The 23,922-nt window shown below is 52.6% G+C and overlaps 7 protein-coding genes across 7 annotated transcripts; 5 read left to right on the top strand and 2 right to left on the bottom strand.

The window, feature by feature from the left end:
* The first annotated feature begins 431 nt into the window (after positions 1 to 431).
* BDR25DRAFT_116353 (uncharacterized protein) lies at positions 432 to 1,742 on the top strand. Its single transcript, XM_033683643.1, has one exon. The coding sequence runs from the start codon at positions 889 to 891 to the stop codon at positions 1,618 to 1,620; it is 732 nt and encodes a 243-aa protein (XP_033540072.1). The 5' UTR covers positions 432 to 888; the 3' UTR covers positions 1,621 to 1,742.
* Positions 1,731 to 3,446, top strand: BDR25DRAFT_329895 (SFT2-domain-containing protein; the record flags this gene model as incomplete). The annotated part of the gene is made up of 5 exons (XM_033692483.1): positions 1,731 to 1,950; positions 2,400 to 2,526; positions 2,929 to 2,993; positions 3,061 to 3,146; positions 3,294 to 3,446. The coding sequence occupies 5 exons, from the start codon at positions 1,731 to 1,733 to the stop codon at positions 3,444 to 3,446; spliced, it is 651 nt and encodes a 216-aa protein (XP_033540071.1).
* Positions 3,447 to 5,664: 2,218 nt separating this feature from the next.
* On the top strand, positions 5,665 to 8,165 carry BDR25DRAFT_307959 (homogentisate 1,2-dioxygenase-like protein). The gene is made up of 7 exons (XM_033690938.1): positions 5,665 to 5,916; positions 5,971 to 5,993; positions 6,057 to 6,079; positions 6,141 to 6,292; positions 6,604 to 7,000; positions 7,220 to 7,886; positions 7,946 to 8,165. The coding sequence occupies exons 1-7, from the start codon at positions 5,803 to 5,805 to the stop codon at positions 8,040 to 8,042; spliced, it is 1,473 nt and encodes a 490-aa protein (XP_033540070.1). The 5' UTR covers positions 5,665 to 5,802; the 3' UTR covers positions 8,043 to 8,165.
* Positions 8,166 to 8,606: 441 nt separating this feature from the next.
* Positions 8,607 to 11,153, top strand: BDR25DRAFT_246180 (tRNA ligase-like protein; the record flags this gene model as incomplete). Its single annotated transcript, XM_033685919.1, has 1 exon — positions 8,607 to 11,153. The coding sequence occupies one exon, from the start codon at positions 8,607 to 8,609 to the stop codon at positions 11,151 to 11,153; it is 2,547 nt and encodes an 848-aa protein (XP_033540069.1).
* A 1,417-nt stretch (positions 11,154 to 12,570) lies between these two features.
* On the bottom strand, positions 12,571 to 15,032 carry BDR25DRAFT_347430 (uncharacterized protein; the record flags this gene model as incomplete). Its single annotated transcript, XM_033694262.1, has 3 exons — positions 14,823 to 15,032; positions 13,464 to 14,753; positions 12,571 to 13,401 (listed from the first exon to the last, which is right to left on the bottom strand). The coding sequence occupies exons 1-3, from the start codon at positions 14,937 to 14,939 to the stop codon at positions 12,571 to 12,573; spliced, it is 2,238 nt and encodes a 745-aa protein (XP_033540068.1). The 5' UTR covers positions 14,940 to 15,032.
* A 127-nt stretch (positions 15,033 to 15,159) lies between these two features.
* BDR25DRAFT_307958 (ATPase NPA3) lies at positions 15,160 to 17,082 on the top strand. The gene has a single exon (XM_033690937.1). It carries the CDS (start codon positions 15,312 to 15,314, stop codon positions 16,653 to 16,655), a length of 1,344 nt encoding a protein of 447 aa, XP_033540067.1. The 5' UTR covers positions 15,160 to 15,311; the 3' UTR covers positions 16,656 to 17,082.
* A 3,253-nt stretch (positions 17,083 to 20,335) lies between these two features.
* Positions 20,336 to 22,428, bottom strand: BDR25DRAFT_320230 (uncharacterized protein; the record flags this gene model as incomplete). Its single annotated transcript, XM_033691885.1, has 4 exons — positions 20,336 to 21,375; positions 21,832 to 22,196; positions 22,309 to 22,345; positions 22,422 to 22,428. 4 exons carry the CDS (start codon positions 22,426 to 22,428, stop codon positions 20,336 to 20,338), a joined length of 1,449 nt encoding a protein of 482 aa, XP_033540066.1.
* Positions 22,429 to 23,922: the final 1,494 nt, after the last annotated feature.

Here is a 23,922-nt window from a genome sequence, read left to right as displayed (position 1 = left end):
TACGAGTAGCGAAGGGTGGGCGAGGGCAGATGTGGAAGGCCAGCAGGGAAGGCGGTCAGTGGCAGTGACAGCGACGAGAGGCCGAGAAGCGGGATAGCCAGGGTGTAGCGTTGGGCTTAGGGCCGCTGCCAAGGACGATGAGCGACGGCGAATGAGGATGCAGCCGTCGCGACGTCTGTTCTGCGGGGCGAGCGCCGGAGCTGAGCACAGAAGCGCAAAAGAAAACCCAGGCCGCTGTGAGCGACGATGGCTGGCTGCGGTGTCGGCACCGGGCTGTGGTGCGCACTGAAATCTCTGAGTCTCTGGGCGGTGGTGACGTAGGGCGCTGAGCAAGAGCGGCGGTCCCGGACGGAGTAGTGTAGTTACTGTGGTGGGATATGTATTTCTGTGGGAGCACTTCATTCGAGAAGCGAAGGACGACGAGAGGATTATAGGGCTATTGGTCGCGGAGGGAGGCGGAACTTCTTATTATACTTTTCCTGAGCGCGCGGCTCTCGCTCTCTCTCACCCTCGCCCGCCTCACCGTGGCTCATCAGTAATTATTCACTCGGCCATCACCGCAGGCCTCCATCATTGCTGCTGCCCACCCTCCACCCAGGCCTGCAGGGCTTGTTTCCGGGCAGGGCGGCCTCAAATGGTCATCCGCGGGCGCAGTGTATGAGAAGAAGGGAAAACGGAAGGTCCCAGGTCTCAGATTCTAGAAAGAAACGCGTGCGCGCATAGGCAGAGGGCGCGCAAGTGACTCATGAAGCTAGCAAACAGCGGCGGCATCAGCACCGCGAGCATCATCGAGGCCAGGTCGCGGCTGGTTTGCCTTGGCCGATCGCGAGCGTATCTGCTGCACCATACTGCTACGGTAATGGAGGTCGTCAAGGTCTGTCTGAGCATATGGGAGTCCGACCAGGCGGGTGCGCTACTCCCAGCCTAGTGTGCCAGGGATCGCAACAGCACTGCACCCCCAACCCGCGAGGGTCGCCATCATCTACTTCCAGAGTGTATTCACGCTCACAACAACCCCCCCCCTCCCCCCTCCCCCCTCCACCTCCACCATCGTTACCCTTTCAGTACACCACCCCTTCCTCCCCCTCAGCCCTCTCCATCCGTCGTCCTGTCCTCTCAGCCAATCACTCCTGCCACGGCCTCGCTGCCGCGCTCCCCAGCTCCTTCCTGCGCCGCGACGCTGTCCTCGTCCACGCCTGCCCGGCTCGGCAGCCAGAAGTGCAACACCTCGACCTAATCACAAGCCTAGCGCACCGGTCGCGCTATCTGAGACCCTGTCTGACATCCACCATTGGACGTCTCCCTCTTCAACCCGCAGAGGACGCTGTGGAGATCATCTGCACGAAATCCTCCGTCCCGTCGCGCAGACGTCTGCCTCCAGTCTCTTGTAGCCGGCGTTTATTGCCACCGCCCACTACTTTCCATCCGTCGTGCACACCACCACAAGCCACACCCTGGGGACTGGAAATCAGACTCACGCAACAACGCTTCGAGCAAGGGTCGACACACGGTAGCTACCCTAGTGCGGCACTCCAAGGCCCGGATATCTTTGTGTCGCCTGCTGCGGCTCCTCGAAAAGCTCATTTGGTACCGTACCGCCCCCCCAGCAGAGTCCACTAGTCCCTCTATACCATCTGCTATTACGGCGCAAGCAGGCTTTTCAGCTTCAGTGCGAGACTTCAAATACCTCGTGGCCTTGTTTTCGACTCAGCGGTGTTTGGGCAGAAAACATGGCGTCCACCTCGTTCCGAGACTCAATGAATTCGCTGGGATGGACCAGAAGAGACCCCGACGTCCCCGTGAACACCTCGTCCACCCCCATCTTGAGTAGGCTTCAGAGTCTGAATCCGTTCGCATCCGGTGGCTATGTTAGGCTGCCGACCAGTGAGAACCCGGGGGCCCCTCTTCCGGCCCCTTCGAGAAGAGAAGAAGAAGAAGGGTGGTTTGCGCGTAAGTTCATTTTCATAGTTAGTGGCAAAATCCATCCATCCATCCATCTTTCTGCCTTCAATAATGCATTTGCACCTGCGCGCACCTGTCTAAACGCCACTCAATGCGTGGTGAGGGCTGCGCACCGAGACTTCTACTTCTCTTAGCGCTATTGCCATGACGTCGCAAGCCCCTTCGTTGCGTTGACAGGACTCTTTGCCCCGTCAAGCTGCATGTCTGGAAAATCACTTTCCGACAAGCAAGAAATGGAGAAGAGGGAAACTGGTTACCCCATTCCACTATCTTGCATGCGGAATTCTAGCACGTCACATGGTCCGGCACTACAGCGATCGTCCGAGCGACAGTGACAGAAGGAGGTTCCTGCGTACATCGTCCAGGTTGCAGGAGGCTTGCATACCCGTTTACCGCCATTGTCAAGTCGAAGCTTTGCTAACAATTATGTCTGATAGTGAGCAGGTGGGATCGACTTCTAGTCTTTGGTGGACTCAACCTTGCAGCCTTGGCAATGTTTGCTGTCTGCTTCGCCTTGATGTTCACAGGCATTGGCATGCTTAAACCCAGGAAGTTTGCCATCTTGTAAGTCTTTGCGTTTCTTCACTCAATGCTTCGAGCAGAATGCGCCCCGCAGGCCGCCCAGGGCCACTCCAGGCAGAGAAGCAGTAGCACATACCACATAGGTGCACCAGCCTCTTCTACACTTTAATGCATTCTCGACCAAGGATGTTAGCCTTCTCCGTTCTGGACCCGCTGATGCCTCTGGATGAAAGACCGGCATGGTTGATTTGAAGGGTGTTGCCATTTGGTGTGCTACTTATGACCTCTCGAGCCACTTCAGATCGGCGTTAGACCCATTCTCGCGATCATGCGGGTGCTAGCCCGGGGCGCTGCAGAATGGTCTACCTAATTTCGACTCCTCTCGGCTCTGTCTCCACTCATCGCTTGAAGACTTTGGAGCTAATTACTTATTGCCTAATTCAGGTGGTCTATGGGAAGTCTACTTTTCCTAGCGTCTTGGGGCGTGTTGATGGGTCCCATTACATACAGTAAGCCTCCCTCTTTTGCTCCGACTTCCACACAATACTTGTTGCTAACTTGCGATCTTTCTTGCAGTGCAACATCTCATTTCGGGTGCGCGACTTCCATTCACGGCTGCTTACTTTGGCAGCATAGCCTTAACGCTCTACTTCAGTCTGTCTGTACGTTTAGCCCCCTTGCTCCTTGATCCCTGCAAGCATTTGAACCTTAAAGCATCCCGCGCAAATCCTAGCGCACTCCGTCCCCCACGCTAGTCTTATCGATTGTCGATTGCTCGTGTTCACTGACGACCCGTCCGCGTGATGCAGCTTCACAGCACCATCCTCACCTTTATCGCGTCCATCGCGCAGCTGGTTGCGCTTCTCTGGTATCTGGTTTCATACTTCCCCATGGGCTCCACAGGCCTGCGGTTTGCTGCGCGCTTCGGTGGAAACAGAGTCGCAGCCTGGATGAATGACTGAGGCCAGGCAGCAAAACCTGTACGAGTACTGCCGTGAAAGTGTGGCTGTGGGACAGAAGTAAAGTGGAGATTGGGCGACGCGCCGCGCGTCAAACAAACAAAGCTATCAACGACATCATGCTGCATCCAGCAAACACCCAATGCCAGGGGTTCCGAAACGGGACACCCCTAGTAATCAATGCATCACCTCATCATGCACGTTCGATTTCACGCCGTTCATTTCTCGTTTTTTATTGATCAGTGGCAACTTTAGCGGGATGCAGGGCTCCCAGACGCACACAAAGACCATCAGTTCCCTACCCATCACCAGCCTCATGATTCCGCTTCCCAACTTCCAGGCATCTAGATTCATGAAACTTACTGATAGCACTAACCTGACACTCAGGGTCCAAGGCAATTTTCTATCAAAGACAGCATCTGATGTGCCGGGTGCCCGTGATAGATATTGAAGCCATCATGATGTCTTACCTCAGCTTGGCGCATTCGTTCGGGCAAACTCGTGCGGATCCATGCCTCTCTTTCTCGCGTGGCTTTCCGAGCTCGTCCAGCCTTGGGTTTGGAGTGGCTGACTTGATTCCATCACGACCCATCCTCTTCGTTTCTCACCGATCGCGCCAAGTGAGGGCAGCAAATGCGCCCCGTTGATGAAGGTTCGGGCTCGCGTTATGACGGACAGCTTCCAAAGGCGCATTGCGCAGAGGCAGGGTGTATTAGCTCCGTTCGAAAATACTAGAAACGGTTTGATTTGATTTGGAAGTCCGAAAATGGTTCCCAAAGATGCAACGCACTATCACCCGGTATCAAAAGCCTGCACACCTCACATCTCGTTTCGTGATCATCTATATAACGATCGGACTAAGAGGTTGAAGCATGGGCAAGATGGAGGGTGTGGGACGCATAGACCTCATGATCTTGATTTCAGCCGGGCTTTGAGGACGCTTGGAAACGACTTTGCAGAAGATGGTGTTGTGCAAGGGTGGTCTACAAATTGCATTTCCCCGCACTGCAGGCGCAGGTGAGGCCGGGGTTGTTGTTGGAGCGAAACTGCTAGCGTCCAACGCCACCTTGAGCGTTCCCACGTGTTTGTTTACGCAAGCGGCAAGCCACAACCTGCTTCTGGTCGACCTGTCATCAACTGCATGACAGCAACACTGTGAACGCCTCTCTGGGCTTTTTTGTAGTCGTTCGCTATGGTACTCGCGGATATACTACGACCTCCGATGCTGCTCTCCGAGCTGAGAAACGAGAGGCGCGGAGGGAACCCGTTCCGAAAACAATATTCTATTGATTTGCTGACATTCTCCGTCGAATCAGAGCTGCTACCTTGGTTTGCGCAATGCGCGCGCGCAATCAAGTTATCCACAATATTACGACGAGAGGTTGTAAATATAGAAAGTGAGAACCGGTTCTCCGCATCATGGCGAGCGAACCACTTCTCGCCAAATGATGGAAGGTATTGGTTCTTGGGTAGGATAGGAGCGCAATACGATTGAAGTGTAACCAGAATCTCACCTGCATGGATCCAGATTCAAGAGTATGCGAGATGCGTACGAACATAGGCGAAGTCCGATGTTGGTTGTTTGGTTCTTGGGTGGGCAGGAAGGTTATACGAGAGTTTGGTGCGTGAGATTTGTCTAGCAGGGCTGAAAGAGAGTTATTGTGGCTTACGCTGCAATATTGAGGCCTCAGTCTGATCGGTGGGGGACCGTGTTGGATAGGTATATTTGCACATTTGTCTTGGCTGAATGCGGGGTTTGAGGTGCGACGGAACTTGCCTGGCTGACGGAAGTATTAGAAAGACATTCACTTCTACTCCACGTGTGTCCCTCGGCCCGACAGTTCTACCGACCCATTGCAGAGGTTGGTACATCGTGCGAGCCGTGGGTCTTTGCCTAATTCTGTCAATTTGTATACCCAAAATGATGTCTCGAGCGGAAGCTACCCCTCCAGGGCGACATCGGCAGTTGCATTTCCCCCAACTGCCATCTCCAACCGCGGAATTTTGGCGTCTCAGCATCTTCTTGCTTAACATCGGCACCATCAGCGATTGGATAGAGTCGAGATGCCTTTCCTCTTGTAGAATTCTAGACGTATTCAAACGTCCCATGTCACGAGAAGATCGAGTGAGAAGGCCCCACTCAAAGCTCCCCTCAAGTTTATGTAAATTGTGTCGCAGTATGTGGGGTCAAATCAAGCTCCGTTTCCAATCTTTTTAACGTCTTCTCACCATCATCAATCTTCATCCTTTCTACTCGCCAGTGCGTCAAGCAATATCGCCCTTATCCATCTGTGTATTACTCCAACCTTTTCCCGGGTTTTCCTTCAGCCTTAACGCGCAAACGATTTCCCAATTCAAGATGCCTGCTCAACTCGAGGACCCTACGGAGTACCAAAAAATCTTCCATTGGGCGGAGACTCAAAAGGATGGCACCATTCCCTCTTTCGCTACCAGAAAGAATGATCCGTATGAAGTAAGCTGACACCCAGGCTGGTTGAGACCCAATCATGCTGACATCCAATTGTAGTACCAACCGGGCTTCAATAACTTGTATGTCAGGGCTCCATAAGGCTGAATTGAGGAGAATGTGGAACACTAACACTGGTGTCCAAGCTTTGAATCAGAGGCAGTTCCAGGTGAGTGGAAGTTGCGTCAATGGCTCTGGAGTTTAATCTGACTACAATCCGCATTCTGTAGGAACTATCCCGAGAGGACAGAATAGCCCTCGATGCGTGAGATTCGGACTTTACGCGGAGCAGATGACCGCATCCGCGTTTGTCGCTCCGAGGCATCTCAATAAGAAAGCCTGGCTTTACAGGGCGCGACCTGCTGTTGCTCATCAGGGATTTGTCAGTCAACCCGATCTTTATTCTTCATCAGCCTTATGCTCAGGGGCAAGCGCGGATGTGGAAAAGTGATCCCGCCAAAAGCGCTTTTGGAATCCTCAGAATAAGACCTATTCTGTATCCAGAAACAGAACCCTGGCGACAGTCCTCCGCAACGGAACTCAACCGTTCCTTCCCGGCGTGATCCGGTCATCATGCAAACCAACATCAGTCAAGAGGAGGATAACTAAAAACTTAGCTGTTTCACTTCTCTCCCCATCTGGCCGCACCCCGCTCTCAAAGACATCAATTGCTGACCATCCTATCCCTCCCAGACCGAGCTCCCAGACAACACTGACACCGAATCCAATTTCCTCCCCATCAACCCACGTGTCCATCTCTCACCTACCCAACTCGCTTGGCTCCCCTTTGACATCCCAACCGATGGCGAAATTGACTTTGTTTCAGGACTCAAGACAATTGCTGGGTCTGGTGACCCTACGCTCCGAGAGGGCCTAGCTGTGCACACTTTCTTGGCGAACGCGAGTATGAAAAGAAGGGCAACGGTTAACTCGGATGGAGACTATCTAATTGTTCCGCAGCAGGGTGCGTTGGACATTCAAACTGAGTTTGGCATGTTGTATGTCCAGCCTGGGGAGATTTGTGTGGTGCAGAGGGGACAGAGATTTAAGGTGGATTTGCCGGATGGCCCTACCAGGGGGTATATTTTGGGTAAGTCATGGGATTTCGGTTCTTGTGGATGCCGAAAGGTAGGGCTTGCGCGTTCTCGATGGCTCAGAGATTGTCGGCGTGCAAGTCGAAACATGGCGTTTTCTATGCATCTTCCAAAGAGGAGACGAAGAACTACAATTGCTGGGTCTGGTCTATATTGGAAAAGAGAGCTTTTCATTCTGGGGGGGAGTACAATGCTCATACGCTAACAATTTGAAGAAATCTGGGGTTCAAATTTCGAACTCCCTGAACTCGGCCCACTCGGAGCCAACGGTCTCGCTAACGCCCGAGACTTCCTCCACCCAGTCGCCAAATACGAAATTGAAGTTGCGCCATGGGAGATCGTCTATAAACTCGGTGGCAAATTCTTTAAGAGCACCCAGAACCACTCCCCCTTTGACGTCGTAGCGTGGCACGGTAACTATGTGCCTTACAAATATGATCTTACCAAATTCGTCAACGTCGGTTCCATTTCCGTAGACCACATCGACCCCTCCATCTTCTGCGTTCTGACTGCGCGTTCCCGCGACCCGGCCTCTCCACTTGCTGATTTCCTCATTTTCTCCCCTCGATGGGATGTCGCTTCACACACGTACCGCCCACCGTACTACCACCGCAACGTCGCCTCAGAACTCATGGGTCTCATCTACGGTGAATACGCAGGTCGCTCAGACGAGTTCCAGCCCGGCGGCGTCAGTTTCGAATGCGGGATGGTGCCACACGGGGTCGCGTATGAAGAGTTCAAGGCGGCAAGCGCGCAGCCGCCGCCAGAGATGCAGATTTCAAAGGGAGCGATTGCGTTCATGATGGAGAGCTCCAGACCGTTTACCATCACCGAGTGGGCTTGGACGAGCAGCAAGAAACATGAACATGAACCGAAGATGTGGTAAGTACAGCCAATGTTTTATTGGGCGGTAGGGATTGGAACGCTAATGCATCGTGCAGGGATAATCTTGTGGATAACTTTAGTAAACATAAAGAGGAAGTAGATAGGATTCTGGCTGAGGGTGTGAAGGAGATTGGTATCTCGAACGGACACTAGGTAGCTAGTGAAAGTTTGACAACCATTCGCTGTCCTGCTGGAGCTGAAGTGGTGTTGTCTGTGCTAAAATTCTGGATGGTCCGATTGAATCTGGACCAAGTTGTTGGAGATCGCCAAGTAAATATCACCTAATTGAAGTTTTGAAACGAAATACGCATGAAGAGCCTGAGATAATTGCGAGTTGTTGCGGGGCACTTCTAATACCCCACCCCATGCGCCACACCGCCACAGCTGACCTCATCGCTAATTTCCTCAAGCCAAACACTGCCCCAAGACTTCGAGCTATGACTGTTGCTTGTTGAACGAAGCTGCGCCCTTTCTCATTCTCTCTTTCCAGCCGATACACTGTAAGGAGCGCCCTTTGTACCCTGCCTACCTCCTCCCGTCCTTTCAAGCCTCGTTGCTGCCTGCATGTTGGCATCCATTAAGGCTTTCGCGCCCCTCCATCAAGCCTGCATTCCGCATCCCGTTTACTTAGCTTCACTGTTGCGGGTACTCAGGCTCCAAACCCCTCCAATTAGGACAATACCGAAGCTAGTTTCCTTATTGCACTCGGCAGCCATCATGGCGCACCGCGAGACAGCACCGTATGCACCCCAGGACCCGCACGAGATCAAGACGCTCATCCAAGCTCTTGAAAGCCACAAAGGGAAGAAATTCAAAGGCGGGGGTGGCTTCTCCGTTAAGAAAGCTACGTTCAAGCTTCCAACTGGCCGGTCCGTCGACTCGTGGCGAATGAACGATTGGGACTATAAGAAGCCCAATCTCCCCACGTATGCTCGTGGTCTCTTCACATACAGGACAATGGATGGCAAGGACGAGATTGCTGTGCGGGGTTATGACAAGTTTTTCAACCATGGAGAGGTCAGGAAGACGGAGTGGAGGAATGTAGAGAGTCACACGCGAGGCCCGTATGAGCTGAGTGTGAAAGAGAATGGATGCATCATTTTCATTGCTGGCCTGGACGACGACACGTTACTGGTGTGCAGTAAGCATTCGACAGGTGCCCGGGGAGATGCAGAGCTGAGCCATGCCATTGCTGGAGAGCGGTGGGTCGACAGGCATTTGGCGCAGGTGGGAAAGTCAAAAGTGGATCTGGCCAGGACGCTCCGAGAAATGAATGCAACATTGGTTGCGGAGCTGTGCGACGATGAATTCGAAGAGCACGTTCTCGCGTACACCCCCGAGCAGGCTGGGCTGTATGTCCACGGTCTCAATCTAAATCTCCCAGACTTTGCGACCTACCCTGGACACCTAGTCGACAAGTTCGCCGATGAGTGGGGCATGAAGAAGGTCATATATGTTATGGAGGACGATGTCACCAAAGTGAAAGCTTTCCTGGATCAGGTCGCCGAGACTGGCAATTATGCTGGACGTGACACTGAGGGCTTCGTCATCCGATGCCAGGCTCGGGACTCCGACAATGCCCCGTGGCATGACTGGTTCTTCAAATATAAATTCGAGGAGCCGTACCTGATGTACCGACAGTGGCGAGAATGCACCAAGGCTATGATTGCTGGAAAGGCTCCGCGATACAAGAAGCACGAGAAGATCACCAAGGAATATTTGGACTTTGCCCGACGACAGTTTATTCAGCAACCTGGACTATCTAAGCTTTACAATATGAATCATGGCATCATCAAACTGCGTGACGATTTCCTAGCATGGCAGGGAACGACTGGCGCAGCTATTATTCGACAAGAGAGGGAAAATGGTGAGGTTTCCTCCAAGGACGCAACACGCAACATCGTTCTCGTCCCTGTTGCTACAATCGGCTGTGGAAAGACCACTCTGGCTCTCGCGCTGGTGAAATTGTTTGGCTGGGGCCACTTCCAAAACGACAACGTTACGGTCAAGAAAGGCCGCCCCCAAATCTTCGCCGATTCCGTCATGTCGTTGCTTGCCGCAAGCCCCGTTGTCATTGCCGATCGAAACAACCACCAGAAGCGTGAGCGAGATCAGCTCCTATGTGACATTTCCCGCGTGCTCCCAGACGCGCGCTTCGTAGCCCTGCATTACGTCCACGACCGCTCCAACTACGACAGCATCCGTCAAGCAACTCGCCACCGCATCTTCGCTCGTGGCGATAACCATCAAACGATTCAGGCTGGTTCAAAGAGCCAGGATGAGATCCTCGAGATCATGGAGGGATTCATGCATCGCTTTCAACCAATTGATACGTCGGACTCTCCCGATGATGGGTTTGATCTGGTCATTGACCTCGACCCTACGATCGACTCCCGAGAGAATCTCGAAGTCATCGTCAGTAAAATGTCTGAGACATACCCAAAGCTGTTCCAAGGCGAAATGCCAAATGACACTGACCTCGACGCTGCCATCGACTGGGCTATGAACGACTACAAACCCGACCTCAAAATGGATCTCTCCCGCGGTCGCAATCAGCCCCAATCCCAATCCCAGTACCAGAACAAGCGCCATACCCAAAATCAACCCCAATCTTCCCAAGATCATAAACCAAAAAAAGCCCCCAAAATGGAGTACTTCTCCGTGCGCCTAAACACGCAACGTATAAAATCTATCCTCGACTCTAGCTTCCGCGACACCGATGCCCAGACATCACGTTTCTACCGCCAGTTGACACAAGCCAGGCGCGTGCAGCCGGAATTCCACGTCACGCTTATCCATCGCGCAGCAGTGGCCGAGGCCGGGAATATGGGGTATTGGGAGAAGTTGGTGGTGCTACATGATGCCATCATGCAGCAGACAAACCTAAACAGCTCGCCCAGCTGGGAACCCGAACTCGGGAAATGCAGCGTCCAACTCGAGCGTATCGTCTGGGATGACAAGATTATGTGTTTCGTAGTTCGGCTCAACGGCTCTGCTATCGTGCCTCCGGCTATTACGACAAGTTCGGCTGAGGGGGCGGAGTTGGAAATGCAGGAGATACCGTTCCAGAGTGTGAATCCGGTGGCTCATGTGACGGTCGGGACGGCGAATCAGGGGATTAAACCGAAGGAGAGTAATGATTTGCTTCAGCGGTGGTTGCAGGGGGGCAGTGGAGAAGGGACAGGGGTCAGGGAGTTGGTGGTTAAGGGGAGCATAGTGCTTGAGGGGAGTGTTAGGGGGGTTTTGGGGAGGATGAATAGATGATGATGGGGAGAGTTGGGGTTTGGGTTGGGTGGGATGAATGTGGGCGAGGGAGGGATAGGAGGCGGTACTATTAGCGTTAGCGTGGATGGAATAATGGCCAGGAAGGACATTTAGCATTGAACTGTAATCATTACGGAAGATGAAGTCTAGAAAGACGATGGCAATTGAGATAGAGCGAGATGGCCAGGATTTTGCACGCAACTCCCAAAACAAGAAGAGGGTTATTAGTTTAGAGCCAGCACTCATCATCTCATCTCATCCTAACCCAGCTCATCTCAGCTCAGATATCAAGCTAACTTGACGCAACAAAATGCATGACCGATATATTAGGCGGTTTAGCCAGTGAGCAACGATTATAGATAGGCTAACATATGGGAAGGCTCGTAGCCTCTACTCACTTGCGCACATTGACTTACTATGACGTTTATATCAGAAAGAGATGAACGGAATGGAGCTTGAGCACTAGTGTACCCAATCCCCAGACCTAGGCTAGCTTTAACTTAAGCATTGCCTCTGCCAATGTTTGTGGGCTCAAGTTTTGAATTATATGTTCCACTATATGCATGCATGTGATCCAATCCGATCCAATCATACAAACCGTCAATCATCCAATTATTCCAGACCCGCCTCCAAGATCAAGATAGAAATTAAAGTTTAAAAATCCCCATCACAAATGCGTGCAGCAGCAGCAGTCAAGTTCGAGTCCTTCCTCCAAAGCGCAAACGGCTTGATAAGCCAATACTCCCTCACCCTAGAGAGTGAAACAATTCCAAATTCGTCTCAACAGTCTAGAAGTCTCTCCTGAAGAAAGGCTCCGGCTGCTCCCCAGCTTCAGATTCGGGTTTCTCCCTTTCGTCATCTCGCTATTGTCTATATAGCTTTCTTCTTTATGCATGGGTATGGGAATTTGTCATCCCTCCCCTAACTTTCATATGCGCGCGGCTTGAAATTGGCTGGCTACTACGGTTTAGAAACTGTGAGTGCAATTTTACGGTACGTTGACTAGGCATAGGCTTCACGGCAGGTTCGGAAGGACTTGAGCTAACAGAAATAGGAGGCAACTTTGCAGATTTGCAGCTACTGTCTGCAAAGATTCCTCTCTGAAGTGAGAGACGGAGGTTATCTAGATTTAAGGATAGTATTGTGTGTTTATGTGATCTGGTGAGAATATCTTTTGTGGCCGTTACTAGAAACCGGAAACTCTAAATTTGTGCTCAAACACGAAGAATTTTAGGTGGAAAGAGAGTTTAGGGAGAAGAAAATTAACGTAAGCTCGAGGCACTTTGTATCTATTTTCGTAGATTCAGCGGTCCCAACTAACGTGCGGGAATCCCCAGCTCATTCAGCCCACAGCACAACCATGCGCCCATCCCCTCAAACCCATCCCCCGCCTCTCCATCCACTTACGATCTACCCCCTACCTCTCTTCCAAGACCCTCGTCCAATCAAACTTTGCCCATCTCCCCCTAAATCCCTCCACCCTCCTGTCTCCACCCCCCTCCCACCTCCCCTGCCTCCTCACAACCTCCATTCCAACATCCAACATTCCTCCCAGCACCTCCCTTGCAAACAAATCGCTCTTTGGCCACTTTCTCTCATCCTCAACCACATGACCCATCCCACCATCCAGTTCAAACCACACATGAAAATACGGCATTTCCTTTGCCAAGCTTTTCCGAAACGCCGCTCGCCCTAAACCCCCGGATTTCGCCGCTTTGAGCGTGTCGATGATGGGCTTGTGTTGGGACCACTGTTCGTCGGATTCGAGAATGGCTTCGCGGAAATACGCGGGCGCGGTATCACCGAATTTGTACGGGATAGGTACCGCGTTCATAGCAGCATGCAATTGTCGTTGGGGGGCGGCTGCGTTTTCGTAGAAGATGACCGCCCGGCCTTGGGAATGATACATGCGGGTTAGTGATTTCATGAAATTGCGGACTTCTTCCCATTCGTCGTCGTCGCAGGCGAGGAGGTTGGGGTGGTGAGCGATGGGCGTTATTACGGCGCCGCCGGGGGAGAGCTCGGGAGTGGTGGGGAGGGTGAGGTAGACACGGGTGCCGAGGGAGATAATAGGGGCGAGGGGGGTTTGCGGAGGGGATTTGTCTTCGTGGTGGCAGAGGGGACAGGAGTCAAGGATGCGGGAAGTGCGTTGGAACGAGGCGATGGCATTGCTACGCAGGTTAATAGTGGATTTGGGCGCGCGCGCCGCGAGTTTGCTAGCATTTTCGTCGAGGTAGTCGAGGTCGTTCTGGAGAAGTACATCGTTAGCATTTATTTCGGGGGGAGTTAGAGTGGACGGTTAGAACTTACATCAAACTTCGCATCCTTCGCAATTTTTTCCGCTAGCAGAAGGCCTTCGCCTCCAGCTTGCCCCTTAGTGCGCCTTTCCTGCCGGACCATATCCTCGATGCTCATGTCCTCATTCTCAACAACAAGGCCTCGCTCACGGCCTCGTTTGTTAGTCAATTCCTTAACTTCCCCCTGCCGACCTCCCGCCAGCATGCGGTTGTCCATGGCACTGAGAACTACCACATCCGGCTCTTTCTGGCTCGCAAAGCCCGCAGCAGCAGCCTTATACTCCTCTTCAAGCTGGGCCGCATTCGCTGCTCCCTTCATCTTCGCCTTCATCATCTGCGCTTTAAGCTTATTCAGCGCAGTCTGATCAAGCCTCGTCGTAGTAGCCGTAGGCCAAGGATCAGGGACGATCTCGCCCTGCGGAGGATCTAAATCATCGTTGTCCCTTGGCTGCCTGTGGATGGCAGCACTAAGCTTCCTCTCCTCAAACAGCTCTCCCGAAGGTTTATATTTCCCAACATAACCCTTCCCATACATCTTCCTCCGATCAACCTCTATTTCCTCTTCCCTAGCATCATCAAAATCCCGAAGATCGCCATAGCGCTCCAATGCGACATCTTCTACCGACCTCCCCGTCTCTTTCGCGCCGTTATACACACCCTTGAGCTTCATCATTCGCCATTGAGACCCCGCGTCTCCAAAGGTATACCCAACATCTCGTTGCGCGGGCTCGGCTTTGTCTTCACCCTCCGCATCATCAGCATCTTTGAAACGGTGATTCAACTCGGCTTGATGCATTCGAAATTGCGGTTTATCAGAGACCACCGATGCTCGCACATACGTTGACTTATCCTCTTTTTTCTTCCGCTGCACATAATCTACACCTAACGAGGAAGGTGCTTCCATCCACGAATCCCGCGTCAGATTCGCGTCGGCGGCCTCGGCGAGCTGGTGGTCGAGAATATCGTCATCTGGCGGTCCCATTTCCTCCTTCTCTAGCACGGCGTCGTCATCGCTAGAAGATGGAGAGTCGTCATCTACCTCACGTAGCGACTTGCGCTTGCGACCTATGCGGTCTTCGAGGTCGCTGGAGGAAGACCGAGTGCGTCTGTCCTCTCCCCTGTGCTTCCGGCCTGAGCGCTGCTGTGAATCTTCATCTCGATTTTTTTCGCCCCATTTCCGCCGCGCGCGCTCTTCGGATGTTTCTCGATGGTGGCGCGACCGTTTATGTCGGTGTCGTTCATCTTTGTCGTCCTCGTGGCGGTGATGGCGTGAGGAATGGTGTCGGTGCTTGTTGTCTACATCCTAGGATAACGTAAGCTTCATATCTCCTTAACGAGACATGCAATTTGAGGTGCTGAATTGAAAATATACCTTCGACCGATGATGGTGTCGATGTTCCCTCCCGCGACTACGACTTCTGTCCCTCTTCTTCCTCTCTTCTTTCGCCTTGCTGTCCGCGAGGTCTTTTTCGAAATCTTCGAGACCCATTCTCACGGAATCAATGCGCACTCTCTGATAGGAAAGCGAGAGAGTGGAGGTGGGAACAGTCTTCGTTGTTGTTTTGCACTGCAGAATAGGCTGGGTGAAGTGAGGTTGGAGCTTGGTGCGTGGTCGGAGCTTTTTGACATCATTCACCGATCCGAGTGATGACCAACCCCGCCAAAGAATTTCTCAGACATTCACGCATGCCTTGCGCCCCAGCTTCTCTCACAGCATCCCTCCACTCTCACTCTCCAGATTCTAGAGAATCTAGGCTCTCTTGGCTCGCAGACTATGAGTACATAACCTCCGACGCTCTCCCATTCTCTACCTCCACTTTAAGCTCTCTCACAACCTCCGACACATCCACCCACCACCATCATGTCGGCCTCACTGCCTAAAGTCCCCCCAGGTGCTCCCACCTCCACCCCCGTCGCCATCGTTTGCATTGGCATGGCCGGCTCGGGCAAGACAACCTTCATGCAACGCCTGGTCTCACACCTCTACACACACCCCGACCCCACCGACCCCATCCCCACCGTCTCCAAAACTCCCTCCACCCCGCCCTACATCCTCAACCTCGACCCGGCGGTTCACCACATCCCCTTCACCCCCAACATCGATATCCGCGACTCCGTAAACTACAAAGAAGTCATGAAACAATTTAACCTCGGGCCAAACGGCGGGATCCTTACCAGTTTGAATCTATTCAGTACGAAGATTGATCAAGTTATTGCATTGTTGGAGAAGCGGACTAGCCCGCCGCCGGTGGTGCCGGTGGTGGAACAGAGTACTGTGGAGTTTATGACCGGGAAGGGGAAGGCGGCTGCACAGTCGCCCCCCGGTCAGGGGCAGGGACAGACTCAGCAGGTGAAACATATACTCATCGATACGCCCGGCCAGATTGAAGTCTTCGTGTGGTCAGCCAGCGGCGAGATCCTATTATCCAGTCTCGCGAGCACATTCCCGACGGTAATCGCGTATATCATAGACACGCCACGTACAACGAGCACATCGACATTCATGTCAAATATGCTCTACGCATGCTCTATCCTCTACAAAACAAAACTCCCTATGATCCTCGTCTTCAACAAAACCGATGCCCAGAACGCTGATTTCGCAAAAGAATGGATGACAGATTTCGAGGCTTTTCAAGACGCTCTCCGGAATGAGGAGGAAGGCGGGAGTTTTGGTGGGGAAGGAAGTGCGGTTGGTGGTGGGAGCGGGTATATGGGGAGTTTGTTGAACAGCATGTCGCTCGTGCTGGACGAGTTCTACAAACATCTGAGCGTTGTGGGTGTTAGTGCTATGACAGGTGACGGCATGGATGAGTTCTTCAAGAGTGTGCAGGAGAAGAAGGAAGAGTTTGAGCGAGACTACAAGCCCGAGCTCGAGCGCCGAAAGAAGGAGCGTGAGAATGCTAAAGTTGCTACCAGGGAGAAGGAACTGGGCAGGCTAATGAAGGACATGAAAGTTGGTGGCACCAGCAAACCGAAGAAGGGCCCGCGGAAAGAGGAACCAGAGACCGTTAGCGAAGCCGAAGACACAGATGAGGAAGGCATGCAGGTCGACGACGAAGACTCAGACGACTCAGCCTACGGTACAGAAGGCGGGCTCGAGGCCCGGTACAAGCAGGCGTTGAAAGACAGTCGAGGTGACGAGGGAGGTCCTTCGGGAGACGATTTCAGCTTCGCAAGGTATATGCATAAGGCTAATCTCGGCTGAAGAGTAGCCAAGACGAGCGGGTTAGTTGTCAGGTCAAACCATCTTTCCGTGCTTTGCTCCATTTCTGATTCCTAGTTCTCTCGGGAAGAATATGTGCGGATGTGGTTAGTGTTGAGTTGAGTTGAAGGTTGGTTACAGGGCAGGGTAGACCACAGCGTTAACGTAGTGGCAGATTGCCACTTTCATTTGGCTTCCGGAATGTTTTCCAAGTCAAGCCGGCTGTCTCGCGCGAACCACGAAAGCGTGCTCAGGTGTGGTATATGGGAACCCGGTAAACCCGAAATGGGGCCGTTCACGAGAATGGAGGCCTGTGGCAGAGCCTGTACTACCTCGAGTCATGTTTTAGACACAACATAGAGGAGTCGAAAGTGTAGAAAAGCAGCAAGAAGGGGCTGATGTGTAGGTAGGAAGGTAGCACAGAACCGGATTTGATATGACAGAGAGAGCCAACGGATTGGCGATCCTAGCTATCCCTTTCTCAGCACTCTTTTTCGTTTCAGGCTTTCTCGCTTTCTTTAGACTCAGTCGGTAGCATGAGTTCTGCACGCTCTGACTGAAAGGACCGTGAGGTCGGCTTTGCACGACGAACGAACCTGGTCATGCATATTAGAACCAATCACTGACAGCCGTTGAGGCCGTGCTGTTGCGGATACATACATAGAGACATACTTGCAGCTAGCTAAGAACCCTTCATCCCTGCTTCGTTGTCGCTTCTCGATTTCGAGAACTCGTCTTTCGTGGACACTACACTGGCGATCCTCTGCACAAAAGGCAATGGCCTGCTTCAGCCACTGTTTCGCTAGTCATGCTGCGCTCCTGAACGAACGCTGGAGCTACAGCATTGCCCCTCGGGAGCGCAGAAAGGAAACGATAGACCCACAACCCACAGCAGGTTGAGCCCCTCCTTTGAACATGCGAAAATCGTACGTTGATGCCCGCTGCTTTTGAGGAAGCGAAAGCCTGAGCGCTGTATCCGAGAATTTTCGTCTCCTTGTGAGACCGTCCGATGTTGCACATTAGCCCCGCTTTTGGCGTAAAGCAGCACACATGGCGTTTTGGTGCGACAGGTGAGGTTGGACGGAGAGCGCGAGGAGATGTGAATCTAGGTTGTAGGAAGTTAAATTCAGGGGGCAATGTCTTGTTTCTAAGTCGAATTTGTGTTATCATTTTGGCCGTACTGAGTATGAAAGAGAAACGAGGTTTCGAGGTGACTCAGTCCACCTATATCGGAATGACAGATCGGAAGTCTCCCGATACTCGAGCCCTTCGTTAATCTAATCCACAGAACCTTGCGCAAACGACCAGGTACGGGGAACCGGGGAGCCATCAGAGAATTCGCAATTCTGAAACATGACCTGCCTGCCGCTCCCGATCGTTTCCCCGCATGCTGTCTTACCTATTTCTAGATCTGCGGGCAGATACACGGCGTGCCACAGCAGTACAGCCATTCTGCAACGCTTCTTTCCCCTCCAGGCCAAGAGAGGCTTAGGGAAACGAACGAAAAGAAAGGATAGACAGATCCCACAAGCAGGGACAGGGTCGCTTGCGGCTTCAAGCCTAAACCCGAGTATTCAAGTCCGCCAGAGTGGTCGAATGCGTGCCCGTTGCGTTGCAAATGCAAATGCAAATGCAAATGCAAATGCGAATGCGTGATGCAGGGGATAGAGACTGTGTCCCAAAACAGAATGAGAAGTGGTGTCTCTGAAGGTGCAAGCGAAAACTGAAGTGCGGGGAAATTAGAGACAAGACGGCCTGAAGTCTGGAAGAGGCGTCCTTTGGCAAGAAAGAATGAGGTTCAAAGTATGTAGTCAGAAATGAGAACGGAAAAAAAGATCAGCCTCAGTAATGCAGGTGAGCCAAAGCTTGTGTCCCTGAAGCTCTCAACAGTCATGACCCTACGCTGTGCGGCGCCCGAGACGACAGTAGATGATTTTTTTTATCGAATGGTACTTTCCGCAGAGCGAGCTTTGACAGGGAAGCTCCCCATGGCGAAACGCACAAAGTCGGGTTTTGGTGTTTTAGTGCCCCAACAACCGTTTGCAAGAAAAAGGGTGTGAGTGCATTTTAGCAGTGTTTGCATGTGCCCAGACCCCTTGAACGTAGGTAGCCTACATTCATTAGCATATGGATAGGCTGACAGAGGCATGAGGCGGTGTTTGCAGACGGAATTGTGAGCAGCTCATCGTCGGCACCCCGCATCAACTTCCACTACTGAGGCGCCAAAAGCGGAAACGGCCACGATGGCACTTTCCACGCCCGGTTCTATAATATCTGGTGAAGAGTTGGCTTCAACGAAATGACGGTCGGTTCCTGTTAGGGGTTCAGCTTTCTGAACAAGCATCATCTCATTAAAGCCACACTGGAAGTCGATGATGCCAATCAGCCATAGCGGTCTCAACTCCTCCCGTCAGGCCTGCCAGAAGAGGGCTCACCATGCTCAGGGCTACACTAGCAACGCAGGGACCCTACCTTAATTTACTGGTACAAACTGCCAGACGACCAAGCTCACGTTCGTAAGGTTCACGCCTGCGGATGCCGTTGCCTAGCCATGCCTGTTTGATGTCCTCCCGTCTGAGAACTTCGGCTGGCTGGCTGCATCTTGATACGAGCCGCTGTGTGTCGTTGTCTGAAGGAAGCGAAATCCAAGAATCAACGTTTATCCTAGAAAGCGAAGTGAAAGGACATGGCGCTCCCGACAGATGTATGTAGAGGGACAGGATAAAGATCCACGGTTGGCGGACGGTACATTGGCGTTAGAGTGTCCATCTAACACCATGTGATAGTTTCGGCGCAGAGGCGAGAATAGGTAGCGTCCTCTCCTGAACACAACTGCAAAATCAGGAGGCTGGGTGCCGGAAGCCGTAATCTAAGCATTCTATGGTGTGGGACGATGAGCAGTCAGCTTTAAGGGTTCTGGGTCCACTTTCCGATTCCTCCTCAATTCGAGTAATGGGTTGCAGAAAGTGTTGGGACGAGATGAGATTGTTCAGAAACTTTCCAGTAAAGTCAGGGTCACACTGGAGAGCGTCACAGATAAGGTGAAACAAATTGAGATTATCAACGGTGTTTGTCATTGCTGAGAACGGCCCAGATGGATAGACCCGACGGACCATATCTCCCATCTTCCCTCTCGAACTTTTGTAGATTGTAACGAGATAAGAAAACCAAAACTGTGCACCCTCAGCCAGGGCGGGGTATATCCATGTTTGCCCAATATTCTGATCCGATCATTACCCCTGGCTCATTGACGCGTTCTCCTGAGCATTAAGTCCCTCGCCGTAATAACACCTAGCTACTGGTGAGAGATTACCGACGCTAGAAAGGGTGAAAAGAAAATTCGCTTTCGCTGGATCAAAAGGGAACAGGTACAAAATTGGCTGGAGCCAACCGTGGGGTAATACATTGTAGAAGTGAAGAGGACCCCTAAATGTACGGCAAAGCGCCGAAACCCCAAGTGAACACCTCGTCCGAATCGTAGCCATGACGGCATGCGTCTATTACTCGCATACGACTTTTGATAATGGAACATGTACTTCGTAGCCAACGGGCGCCTCGCTCGAAGATTGACCTTTTTCGATAAAGTCGGAGGGGCGTACCATAGTGTCATAGAGTAAGAAATCGTTAGAATCTATCCGAGATAACGAGTGGAACATCTCATCGCTAAAAAGAATACTTGGCGCTTATTGCTCGAACTTCCGCTTCTCACCACTTGCTGCAATGGCTAGAGCATCTAAACCATACGAGGACCCAATAGAATAATTGTGCTTCATGGAGAACGCGGCGGGGTCAGGGTATAGCGATCGCTGGGAGTATTCTGCGCTGAAGGAATCGACGGCCTGCACAGCTGGTGCAATCGCGAAGTTTGAGTTTGATGGGCTGATGGGGAGAGCGGGGTCCACCATAGAAAGCGAGGAGAGGGATGGCATGGCGGAGAATTGGATTGGGGCCGGTTTGGGTCGCTTCGCCGGCTGCTTAGCCTTCTTCGCGCGGTCTTCACCACCCTTAGATGCATTGCGCCCGCTTTGGTGTGTTCGGCGGTGCTGCTCCATGTTGTCCTTGCGGGTGAAAGCCTTGTTGCATTCAGGACAAAAGGCGTCTTTCTTGCCGGTGTGCTTCTTCGCATGTCGGGCGGCATGGCCTGAGGTGGTGAAGTAGTCGTTGCAATTATACTGCTTCGCCATCGGACATGGGTAGCTGTTCTTCTTGGATCGCGGATTTGCTGACGCTGACGTTGTTCGGCTTTCGGCATCCTGCTGCGGTCTGAAGTAAGCAGTTTGGGGCACGTTGGTGGCATGGTAAGGCAAGGATCCCGAAGCCTGCGGACAAGGTGGATAGGCCGAATTCATAGCTTTTTGAGGCGAAAAAATGGTTGCTTGCGCAAAGACTGGAGAGGCCATGTTATGGACTGAAAGACTTTCAAAGCTAAAATCTGGCGTAATAGGCGAAGGCGACTGCATGCTGGTCGAATCTGACGAGTCACTTCGCACCAGTTGAGGCGTTGGCGGGGATCCGACTGGTGAGGACGTGTAGCTAGAGGTTCGAGACCGGAGGGATGGAGTATATGAGGGTAGGCGAACAGGCTGGAGTGAAGGCTCCGGATTATCGTTTAAGAGCGAAATTCGGCGGCCAGAAGAGTTCTTTCCGTCCATGATTCCTCGGTGGTTGCAACCCAGACACGCGCCGGTGAAAGGATGCAGCCAGGTTCTCCGGTGGTAAAAAACTACAGCGAGAAGCGTAAAATAGGAAAGAGCGTGAGCTGAGCTGAGCCTGCAAGAACACGTGAAAGCGGAAACGCGTAATCGGGAAAGCTGCTATGGGCGATAGGGTGCTCTATCTGTAGGAGGTAGCAGCGAGCTGCAGCAGAGAGACTGGAGGCGAAGAGCGGAATTCCTATCCGAGGGTGATAGCAACAGTGGTGAAGACGAAAGAGCGTGGGTATGACGCCAGAGAATATAATGGGCGGCAGGAGGGGATGCAATTTTGATTTGGGTGATCGCACAGGGGAGGGCAGGAAGAGCGGGTCATGATGGAAGCTTTATGAGGAACGCGGCAGGGACGAGGCCCATCCGGCGGCGAGCATTCATCCAAGGAGTGTAGTTTGGCCCTTCGCAGGGTTGGAGCTACCGGGGTCAGGGCTGATGCGAATTCGATGCACAATCCCATCTCTGCTGCGCACCGGCCCTAAAGTGAATGCCATGCGGAACCAGGTCGCTAGCGCCGTTCCGCCTTGGTTCCAGTGTTCCACACGTCAAGCCGCTGCAAAAGTCGCCTGCTGTGCAATCGACGTCGTGGACTTCCGGGAACGGCATGGCTTGCTGGAGCATCTGCTGTTGAGTGGGCACACAATCCGCGCCCTCGCAGCAGGCAGATTTAGGGCTCATCCTCCAGCACATCCAGCATAACCAGCACAATCGCGGCGAAAAGGCCGACACATTACCACTACCTCTGCTCAATTTCAGCGGAGAGGCTCCGTCCAGCACCAGTCGGCCGATGGCGCGGATCTGACGCCGCCAAGCAAGTGCACTGATCGATCGATCACAGCTGTAAAAATAATATTTCCAGGGAGGAATGTAACAACAACGGCAGTCCATGCTAGCTGCAATTACCGTTTGCCTCAGCAATTAGCGCCCAGAAGCTGCCAGCTCACGCTCACGCGCCCTCGTTTGGCCCCCGAGCATTTCGCTTTACGCCTGCTCAAGTGTGTAGCACTTTTTCCTTCCAGGCTAGTCGTGCAGGACGGTGTGGTGAATGAAGGACTGCGCTCACGCGGCATGGCGCGGGCTTACTCCGGTGCACGATCACACTCTGCCGTTTCTCAAGGAAATACAAGTTTTCCCCGGGCGGTAGTGCGACTCTTCGGTTGACAGTCACGGCGGCAGGGTCTGCATTTTTGCGGGCATCGTGGAGAATGACAGACCGTTGCGATGATTGATGTGATCTGGTGGACTCGAGTCGGCAGGGGTCTTGGGTGCCTTACCGTGTCAAGACTAGCGGTCCATTTTACATCCTCACCAACGATCGAGAAACCGCTAGACGATCTAGATTTTGCTGTCGATTTCAACGTCACAGTCACGACATGTTTTCATCAGCCACATCCTCGTCGCTCGTTGCGCCTTCTCCCCTTCCCCTTCGCGGCTTCTATGAAGCAAGCGTCCCTTCCTGGTTTGGGCTCGTTCCCATTTTTACTAGCAGCCCAACCGCCGTCAAGATGATCTGAGATCGAAAAGCAGTCGTTCTGATTGTCAACCCTGGCGAAGGTTAATTGCTGCGTGCCGCCTTTTGCACCGTGCGGAACCCTTCTTCTGGCCATTCTTTTCACTCTGATCGCGATCACAGTCAGGCCAGGGCGACCCTCTCTGACCAAGACGCCATTTTACGCGTTTCATGCAGGGCAATACAGCACCGAGTACCAGCTATCCCTCTTTTTTTCCCCAAGCCACCAAGTCAACTAGCATTGCTTAGATTCCACTTGGAGTTTAAGGGAATGACGTGGGTGGCTCTTCGAATCATCGCGCAAGGAGCCTCCCCGAGATTCTGGGTGCTCTCTTTCCCAATATGGAATTGCACGAGAGGCGAGCTACCGCCGGCGGCAATCCAGATGGCCAACCATGTCGCCTTACCTTTCTCCGTTAATTATTAAAGCCCCCATTCAATCCTGATTTCCTTCTTCCAAATTCTTCTCCGGGATGAAAGGCGCGCGTCAAGCCTTGAAGTTCTACTATGGTGTTGAACAGAGGGCGTTGAGGCTTTCAGCACCACCGCATTTAGACGCCCGGAAGCTGTCTGTGGCTCCATACTCGTTGCAAGCTCTCTCCGCTTGACCACGTGGAAGGTGTCAGCCTGCAGCGGAACCTTTTTGCATGAACTGGACGAACGTGGTAGCGCAGGCGAGGACGGCACATTGAGCTCCAGCGCAACCACCTTCACGATGTTTGCCTACTCATTCAGCAAATTAGCGGCAACGATCATCATTATCCCATCTTCGGCGTGGCGTGGCTTTAGGCACATCATGCTAACAGTCCAGCGAGAGACGCCATGTACCGGCGTTGAAAGCAGCTCCTTAGCCCCGTCACCAAGTTGTCCCGACAGCGCGGTTCCAGGACCAGATCTACCCGCCAATAAGCCATCCTGCCTCTGAAAGGGTGCCGCAATATTCGTCTATCGGAAGCCCGTTACAGCTGTTGTGGAACGGAGACTGGACCCTTAAAGGACTTGCTCTATGCGTAGATATTATCTCTATAGAGTGCCTTCATGAAAAAGCTCAGGC

The sequence above is a fragment of the Lindgomyces ingoldianus genome (genome assembly GCF_010093535.1).
Source record: "Lindgomyces ingoldianus strain ATCC 200398 unplaced genomic scaffold BDR25scaffold_62, whole genome shotgun sequence".
NCBI lineage: Eukaryota > Fungi > Ascomycota > Dothideomycetes > Pleosporales > Lindgomycetaceae > Lindgomyces > Lindgomyces ingoldianus.
Note: the sequence above shows the minus strand (reverse complement) of the source record. Positions and strands in the feature narration are given on the sequence as shown.